The following is a 9133-nucleotide window of genomic DNA, read 5'->3' as shown; positions in this document are numbered from 1 at the left end:
ATTTGTTTTGTGAAACATAAAGCGCATCTGTTTCTGTCCCATCATAAACAGAACAGCTGGCCAAGTTTAGCTACACAGCAGTCTATTAAACAAAATAAGTGCAGATTTTACACAAAAGAAAAACAAGCCCTGCAGCTTTGTGGGCTGAGACAATAAGTAAATAAAGAGAAGAAGCAATGCATGTGTTCTGTCAACTTGGATTCCGTTATTAAAATGCTTGACATTCAAGTCAAAATAAACATGGTTGGAGAAATCTCTATTTTAATTGCTCATTAAAAATGAAAACCTAAGTGAATTTTGAAGTTAAGTGGTGAGATTCTTCGAGCGTCAACATTATAGACCAAGACTTGTTTTTTTGCCATATTCTGAAATGATAAATGGGAAATTGAGTTCATGAAAATGCTGGATAATTTCAATTCGGCTGTGATTGTTTCATATTTCGGATACTGATATTTTTTTTCTATCGGCACAGAAATTGCCATGCACTGTAGACTCTTAAATCTGCATCCATAAGTGTAAAGGAGTAGATTGTATTGTCAACATCAGAAAGGACTGTGATAGTTTATACAGTTTAAAGAGAATTTGACAATACTAGATGAGGAAATGAACAATATGTCCAGCTCATGAGAGAAGACATAGGGCGATTTTTTTAATTTTGTTTTTATTTTTTTTAATCACTGTTTCTCTCCATGTGAGTCTCTTCAGGTTGAAATGCTGTTAGTCTTACACCAGATGTGATGCAGACCTTCCAGAAAGTTAATTTTTTTTTCTCTATAATTCCTCTGACTCATTTTCTCTGTTGTGAGGCGGATTAGCATTTGAAATGTTCAAAGGGATGCCATTTCTGTCCAGTCTTTTTTTTTTTTTAAATCACTGTGTTATGAATGCTGGGCATAGTTGTGGGAAAAAAAGGCCCCTGTGCCGTAGATGTTCTAGATAAGTAATGGAGCAGTTTTGGTAGGCTACCCACACTGCATCCATAAGTGTAAAGGAGTAGATTGCCCCATGTTTTCTCCAAAAATATCTTTGCAACCCTTTATTAGCTCATAGCTGTTATTGATTTTGTTTCTCTTCAGTGCTTGAGATTCTTTAGATCAGGGCATGAAGTGTTGCTTTTTAAGATCTTTTGTCCAAGTTTAATTTGAGAGGTTCTTTTTAAGGGTTAGATTTATTTCAGTGATCATGATCAAAAACATTAATATCAACAAATTGCATCACATTTGCATATTACATTTTATTTTTCCATCAAAAGCAGTTGGTAGAAGTATAAACTTACTGCACATATTCTTAACCCAGTCAACTACTGCTGAATTACTTACAAAGGTTATCATTTCAAAACAATATTCAGTCATGTCAAAAATAACATAGAAACAAGAGTTTAAATATTGCAAAACAGAAACGAATCTTCAACTGCAATATTTTGAATATCTCTCAGTGTTTACTCTCCAATATTAAACGGCAGTTTAAATGATTCAATGGTTCTACAAGTCTGCTAGTAAAGGACCTGGAGTGAAACTGAGTCAAAATTATGGTCAGTGCCTGTTAGTGATTTAAATAATGCAATTCTACTTTCACAAATAGGTTTTTTGGACAGATTTGTTGTTTACGCTTAATAGACTGACTACGTGTGATAGGGAAAAACAGACAAAATATTCTTGACTGAATAAATGTTTTCATCTGGCCCTAATCTATGAGAAGCTTGCTTTTTCTTTTACTTCCGTCAGTATGAATCCTGGAATTGTCTTCAGAGACATTGACAGGACAATCTATACCTATGGAAGTAGTGAAATCAGAAGTTTATTGTCTGTGTCTCGTCACCTACAGTGTAAAAGTTCTTACTGGCAGAATGCAGCTGCATTCAGTCAAACCCTGACATGTCTCAATATTCCAGCGGCTGGTGAGACATGTCAGGATTGCTAATGTGTTTTTTTTATTTTTTATTTCTTATTATTTTGTGAAACACCATAAGCTTATAAAGGATGTTTTGTAAAATGGAGTTAGTTTTGCAATCAAACCAAACCGCGTGTTGAACAGACGGTTGCTGAGCTAAACGTAATGCACACTGCTCATTTCTCAAGTGTTAGGATTGCAGAAAGTGCCATCACTGCAGCGTGCGAAGAGAACAGGTGGCCGGACCCAACCTAAAGGGAGGCCATTAGCCATGTGTGCACTGACCTCCCTGGAGCACCAGGGAAAGATGACCACCAGGCAGAAGGGCTAACATTTAATTGCACTGAAAATGGCCTATAAACTACCTCTGATGGGAGACATGGCTGCCCTGGTGAAATGAGAGGAGAGAGCTTTGAGGCACTGAAGTCTTGACGGTGAAAAAAACAATAATTAGATGCGGCAGGAAAAAGCAATGATGCACTGACAGGAGTCGGAAGAACGGGGAGAGCCAGACGGTCCTATTGAATGGCAGATGATGCACCACATTGATCAGTTGCTTGATAAAGTACCGCACTTTAAGAACGACTCATTCAGATTCAAACAAGCAAAATTAAAGTTAAAGAACAAGCCTTCAATGTGCTCCAGGTGCTTTTGCTCACAGCACAGACCTCATGTAACTTACAGCACTCTCGCAACGTAGCAATATTCAGGTTGGCAGACAAGTTAAATTAATAATGATCTTGATGCTTCTGTGCTTATTGATTCTTCTTTTATTTATTTATTTTTTGTTTTGTACTTGGTTGTTTTTCGGTATGTAGTCAGGTGTGGACCCTTGACTTGTGTTTATTTCAGCCTGTCAGTGTTTTTCAGTGAAAAAACATGATAAACATATCCTCTCTGCAACTTTTTTTCCCCCAAAGCTGTTGTAGTTATAACTGAATCAGTGTCCATTTAATTGAGCTATTTTATTCACAACTGAAATGTCCATTGATCGTTTTACTAATAAGATCACATTGAATCCTCCAAGTATGGTAAACAACCACTTACTCTCCAAAAAACAAAAATAAATGCTAAGGCCATTCTACAAATGTTGTACTTAAAATCACCAGAAACGTACTTCCATTGAATTGTTGGTTTATGTTGATGTTTGAGATGTTTGTCATTGATGTTCATTGTTTTCATCATTTTCTCATTGCATCCTGAGTAATTAAGTAAATAGTGTAGTGGAAAAATTAACTAAAATCAATTAAGTGACCTCATGCATGAATATTGAGTTTGGTAAAGCTTGAGTGGTATTATGTTGTGCAAGTATTAATTGTTTTGCCACCTCTCTTAGTTAAAAGGTTAAAAGGAAAAAGGTTAATTAGATGGAAACTTTGAACCAAGTTTTCCCAACCATCTAAAGCTCACTTGATTCTGATCTTTAAAATAGCAGTTGTATTATTCTTCCAACAATGTGTGGTAAAAGGCCAAGTACTCAAAACCACTTCAAAATTAAGTGCTCAAAACTTCATTTTGAGCACTTCATTAGCCTACCCTAACCCTTAACCCTAATCCTATCTCTTCATTTACCCTAACTTTCATAATTTCTTTTGTTTCAAAGTACCTGTAAAAGTTTAGGAAAGAAATCAACTACATCTACAAAGCCAGTGTCTGTAACTCAGTGGTTCCCAAAGATTTTTTGGGCCCCCCCTATGGATTGCAATAAAATTCCCCCCAAAATAGAAAAAAAAAATCAACTGGGCATACACATCATCCAACCAGGCATAAACCTATATACATATTTTGTTTTCAAACTCCACTGAAGTTCATTTCACACTTCAGGTTGCAACAAAACACACTACAAACCATCTTTACAGTGAAACACGCTTGTGTAACTGTTTTTTTCTTTTTCTTTTTTTCATTCATCCATACCGCTTCCCGCGCCCCCCTGCAATGGCACTGCGCCCCCCACCCCCTAGGGGGCGCACCCCACACTTTGGGAACCATTGCTGTAACTGATTGGAAAATGAACAACTCCTTAATCAAGGCTACAGTTTATATAAAGACATCTGTGCTGAAGTGCTCTGATTGGATCGATAGTTTCCCCATGTTGAAAATCTTTCTTTCTTGTCATGCTCTTTAAAGCAATTTGATGTGTTTTCTCTTCCTCACACTTCTTAAAGTTAACTGCTGCTGCAAAGGAGATTCTCAAACGGCATATCTGTAAGTTAAACACAAGATTGGGTTCGTTGTTCCCATAAATGTAACTGTCATTGGACCAATATTTGCCCATGGGACTCGAGATGCAGCTACTTTTTTCTTATTATTTCCAAGTCATATTTCGTCAGCAACAGAATGGCGAGACAACAACACTATTGTATATTTGTTTAGGTCATCAAACAAATATACAATAATCATATTATATATTTGATATCTAACTTTGATGAAAGTTAGAAATCAAGTTTTGCACTAATGAAGGGATAATTTATGTGATTTTGCTTGAACAAACATTTATGGTTGAATGTCCTTCATGTAATACTAAATAGGGCTCCACAAACTTCACAAATTCGAAGGATGCTTGTGCGAAAGGACAAGCAATGTCTTTTGTCGTCTTAGGTACATCAGAAAAAATGTTCTCTCTCTCTCACCCAGTTGGCCTAAAAATTCATAATTTAGGAAGGAGTCATTTATCTTTTCACATAGCTAGGCTGGTTTGGACAGCTGTTTTAATTTTAACCTGCTCTTTGTATTTACCCTGAGTCTTTAATACTGAAATTTAATTCAAGATTTTATTTAAATAGGCCTCAGGTTTATGCCAACTCTTAACACTAGATAGTTCTAATTAGTAGTTGTTGGTTTGTTAAAATCAGACTTCTCTTGGCATTGAAGAAGCTTTTTTTTTTGGATAATATTTGTGATAAGGAAGAAAATTCAAAATCTGGAAAACATTCATGCAGGATGAAATTTTTTTTTCATAAGGATTGCGTATCAAACTAAAAATGCACGGTGTATGTTCATAAATTATTTCTGAAAAGAAGAGAATTAAATGCTCACAAATGCAAGACAGCTACTACATGTTGAACTCCTGTTTGTCAATGTTCTCTTGGCCTTTGATTTGACTTTCCCAAACTTCTCCGCTCACCTCCTGTCTTCCGCAGATGCCTTTTGTCAGATTCTTGTCGACACCCTGGAGGGCACACCTGGTCTGCGCTACATTTGGAGCACCTTCAAGCCATTATTGCAAGGGAAGATCCTCTACGCACCTGATACACCTGCTGCTCGCCTCCTGCTGAAGGAAGTAGGTTCAGAACAAAAAGAGAGAGAGAAAAAAAAAAACATATTATGTTGTTGGTTTTATCCCTCCTGCAGATGCAGGCGGCATTTTATATAGCTGGAAATCAGTTTTATTTGGAGCATATATATTCAAATATATTGTTTGGTGCATAATTAATTCTAACTAGAGGATGCTTTCAATTTGTATAAAGCCTGGATGTCACACTTTACAAATGGGGATGAAGAAAAAAATATCTAATTTGTAGACTTGAGGCCTTTTTAATGAATGTTTTATCATTTCATGACACGATTTTCTCCAAGAGATCAGCATAATTTGAGGCGAAACAAACTCAATGTGAAGGGTGAATTTTCCATAGCCATTGTATAATGAGGGCGTGCAAAACCTGCCAGCTTCACAGCCACAGGCCCGGTGCTCTACTCAAGCCGACCCTTTTCACACCACACACTAAATGCTTACAAGTCAGTGTTATAGAGCAAAAAGAAGAATTTACTTTCACCCCCCAGGGACTTTGGGGGTCAGAAGCAGGATAAGAAGTGGTTGTGGAAAGAGGTTTTAGTAGAGTTGCGATGTAATGAGTTCCTCCTGAGAGTGAAATTGTAGAGCACTTTAATGTATGTGTTCTCCTAACATGAACATAAGTCTTTGTGCCTCCCATTGAGAGGAAGGAAGAGTGAGTTGGAGTTTTTTTTTGCTAAACATTGTTTGTTTTTTGTGTTGTTTTTTTTTTTTTTTTGGTGTGTTTTGTTTTTTGTTCCAGGCAAACAGCACTTTCAACTCTCTCGCCATGTTAAAGGAGCTGGCAGATTCTTGGAATGAACTTGGCCCACGTGTCTGGGATTTTCTGCAGAATAGCCCTCAAGTCAACACGTTGCGGGTGAGGCTCAACGAAGCAGATCCACACCAAATTACCGCTGTTCTGTTTTTTTTTTTTTTTTTCATTTCGCTTAGGTTATCTGAAAGGTTTTCTAAGTAGTTTCAAGGTGAAAGAGAAAAAAAAGTGTAAGTTTTTGACACGATAAAAAAAGTTTTGGTTTTCTGTGTTGCCTCTTGTATAGGCACAAGTTGATTAATTATGCATTTATCTATTTATCGTGTATACCTGCTTGTCGCTGTAAGGTGCCTGTCTCCACCAGTCATTGCTAGTCCAGCAAAACAGAGAAGAACACAGGACAAACAACCGTGCACACACAAACTAATACTTACCTACAGAGAAATAACAGCCATTATTATTTTAAAGTAGTTCAGATCTTTGTAAATTTGCTAGATTGATTTACCAACAGATATGCTGACCTATAAGTTGTTGTTACTAGATTTAGAACAATTGCACCCCTAAAAAATTTACTTGTGCTCATAATTGTTGAAACTATAAATCTGTAGTTTTTTTATATGCCAAATCACAAGATGTCTTCTTTTAAAGGACGAGAGTATTCAGGCTGTTTCTTCCTGGGGCCAGGAAGCACAATGCCTGACAGCTGACTGAAGAAGCAGCTGTGTAGAATGAGAGTAACTACTGTAAGGTTCATTAGGCAGGATGAAACTAAGCACCGTTTCTGGTATCTCATTAAAAAGGAGCTGCATGAAGTAAACTTTTAGATGTTCTACAAGTGTCTTAGTCTGTTGTAAACCTTAAAGCTGAACATCTATCCACACCAAATTGCAGTCTGTGGATGCCTGAAGCAGACAGTTTTAAATGACCAATTTACACTTTCTACTTTTGTCTGCAATGGGTTGTCTTGGCATTTAGTCCTGAGTCAAATGACAGAGGAAAATTACCAAGCAGTTGCTTGCTTCAGCAGTGACATAAAAATGGATGCACATAGGCCTGTGCCCTGCTTTGTTTTATTTTTTTCTCTCCACACATTCACAGTCCAGGGTCTCACATGAGGCCGAGTCTGACACTAACAACAACAACCCAGGGATCAAAAGATGAGCAGGATCAATTTTAGCAGCCTGCACTGCACTGTCTACAGCTCGCTCTCTCCTGTAGGCCCTACTCCTGCAGTTCAGTCAAAAATAATGAACAAATTGTCTCTGAAAATTGTTCTTATCAGCAGTTGTGCTTCACTCCAGCCCAAGGGATGAAATTCTTTCGGTCTTAAAAAGTATAAAGGCTGTCCTTTGAGAGGAAATAGGAATTACTTAACATACATCGTCAGTCAGAAGATTGCATAAACTCAACATTGGCATAAATTAGGTAATTAAGTGTTTTACTGACCCATTTAAATCATTATTTTTGCAGAAACAAAAACCACAAGAATGGGGTGCACAAGTTTGAATTAATTGTAGACTGTAGAATGTACACATGGTCAAATTATATGCAGGCTGATAGTTATATACAGGGGATCCTGTATTTGTGAGGGTTAGGATCCACGGCTGCCTGCAGAGGTCTTTAAACCCCCTCAAAAATGCTTATAACTGCCTATTTTAGTCACTCAAACACAAAATATTGGGGATTGTTTTGGCACAGAAACTAACATCTACAGTATCAAAAATCAATCAATCAAATTTTATTTGTATAGCACATTTCAGCAGCAAGGCATGTCAAAGTGCTTTACATAATAACAAACACAAAAAACACAAAGTCATGCAACATAGAATCAACAATCAAAACATTACATTAAGTCAAGTGCCGTCATTAAATTTGTAATTGATTATGTTTCAAATGCAACTCTAAACAGGTGGGTTTTTAGTCGAGATTTAAAGGAAGTCAAAGTTTCAGCTGTTTTACAGTTTTCTGGAAGTTTGTTCCGAATTTGTGGTGCATAGAAGCTGAATGCTGCTTCTCTTTGTTTGGTTCTGGTTCTGGAGATGCAGAGCAGACCAGAACCAGAAGACCCGAGGGGTCTGGAAGGTTGATACAACAGCAGATCTTTAATGTATTGTGGTGCTAAGCCGTTCAGTGATTTATAAACTAACAACAGTATTTTAAAGTCTATTCTTTGAGCTACAGGGAGCCAGTGTAGGGACTTTAAAACTGGTGTTATGTCCTGGTTTTAGTGAGAACGCGAGCAGCAGCGTTCTAGATCAGCTGCAGCTGTTTGATTGATTTGTTGAACAGACCTGTGAAGACGCTGTTGCAGTAATTAATGCGACAAAAGATAAATGCATGGATGAGTTTTTCTAGATCTCGCTGAGACATAAGTCCTCTAATCCTACAGTACTACAACTTCCATTTTTTTCCACTCTGAGTTGCATCCAATCCGTAGCAAGGAAAATGAATAGTGGTGATAGATTGGCTGAATTGTGAACATTATTCTCATTAAAAGCATCAACGTTTATGTTGGCACTGCAACATCAAAACTTTTTCTTTTTTTTTATTAAAGTAGCAAAGGAAAAACCACTAAAATTATGCAGTTGTTACAAGGATTGGCATATTTTTCTGTAAAAAAATAAACTAAAATAAGAGGTGGGAGAATGAAGCTGCAGGTGAACATATACATGCTGTGTGCATCAATTTGCAGCACCTTCTGTTGGGTACGAAAACCGAGGGAGAAAAGTAATTATGGATAAGTGCAGGATAATTCTCATCCTGGCGGAGGGGATTATCCAGCAGAAATAAAGGTTGCAGACTCTTCGCCACCACTTCTCTTTCCTCCTCCTCTCTTGCTCTTTGTTTGCCTCTCGCTGTATTTCCTTGACACTGACATTACTCCGGTGTCACTCCAAATGAGCTTATAGGCAGCTGGAGGGAAGCAGACATCAGGAGCTCCATATAGCAAGGGTATTCATTACCCTAGCCCTAACCTTTACACAAATGGACCTGCAATCCTCCTTTGTCTTCATTTTCTCTCAGCCCAGCTTTATGTCCACCGCTCACTATGAAACTTGTGGCTTTCAAACGTTCGTCATCTCTAGAGGTCCCTCAAGGTTACAGGCTGCTGTTTTACTCCAGTATCTTCAACCATGCGTCTAGATTAGGGATGAAGTATCTCATATCTCATCAGAAATGACGAAACAAACATAACA

At 37.5% G+C, this 9133-nt stretch overlaps 1 protein-coding gene across 4 annotated transcripts in view; it reads left to right on the top strand.

Moving 5' to 3' along the window:
• LOC116732982 (phospholipid-transporting ATPase ABCA1) overlaps positions 1 to 9133 on the top strand; it is a 188758-nt gene that overhangs the window by 37300 nt on the left and 142325 nt on the right. For all 4 annotated transcript variants that reach the window (XM_032583600.1, XM_032583601.1, XM_032583602.1 and 1 more), the window contains exons 10-11: positions 5031 to 5170; positions 5925 to 6041. In XM_032583600.1, the coding sequence (XP_032439491.1) occupies positions 5031 to 5170; positions 5925 to 6041 (257 nt within the window). The remainder of the gene's footprint in view (positions 1 to 5030; positions 5171 to 5924; positions 6042 to 9133) is intronic.

Source organism: Xiphophorus hellerii, chromosome 14 (genome assembly GCF_003331165.1).
Source record: "Xiphophorus hellerii strain 12219 chromosome 14, Xiphophorus_hellerii-4.1, whole genome shotgun sequence".
NCBI lineage: Eukaryota > Metazoa > Chordata > Actinopteri > Cyprinodontiformes > Poeciliidae > Xiphophorus > Xiphophorus hellerii.
This window is presented reverse-complemented; position numbering and strand designations above follow the sequence as displayed.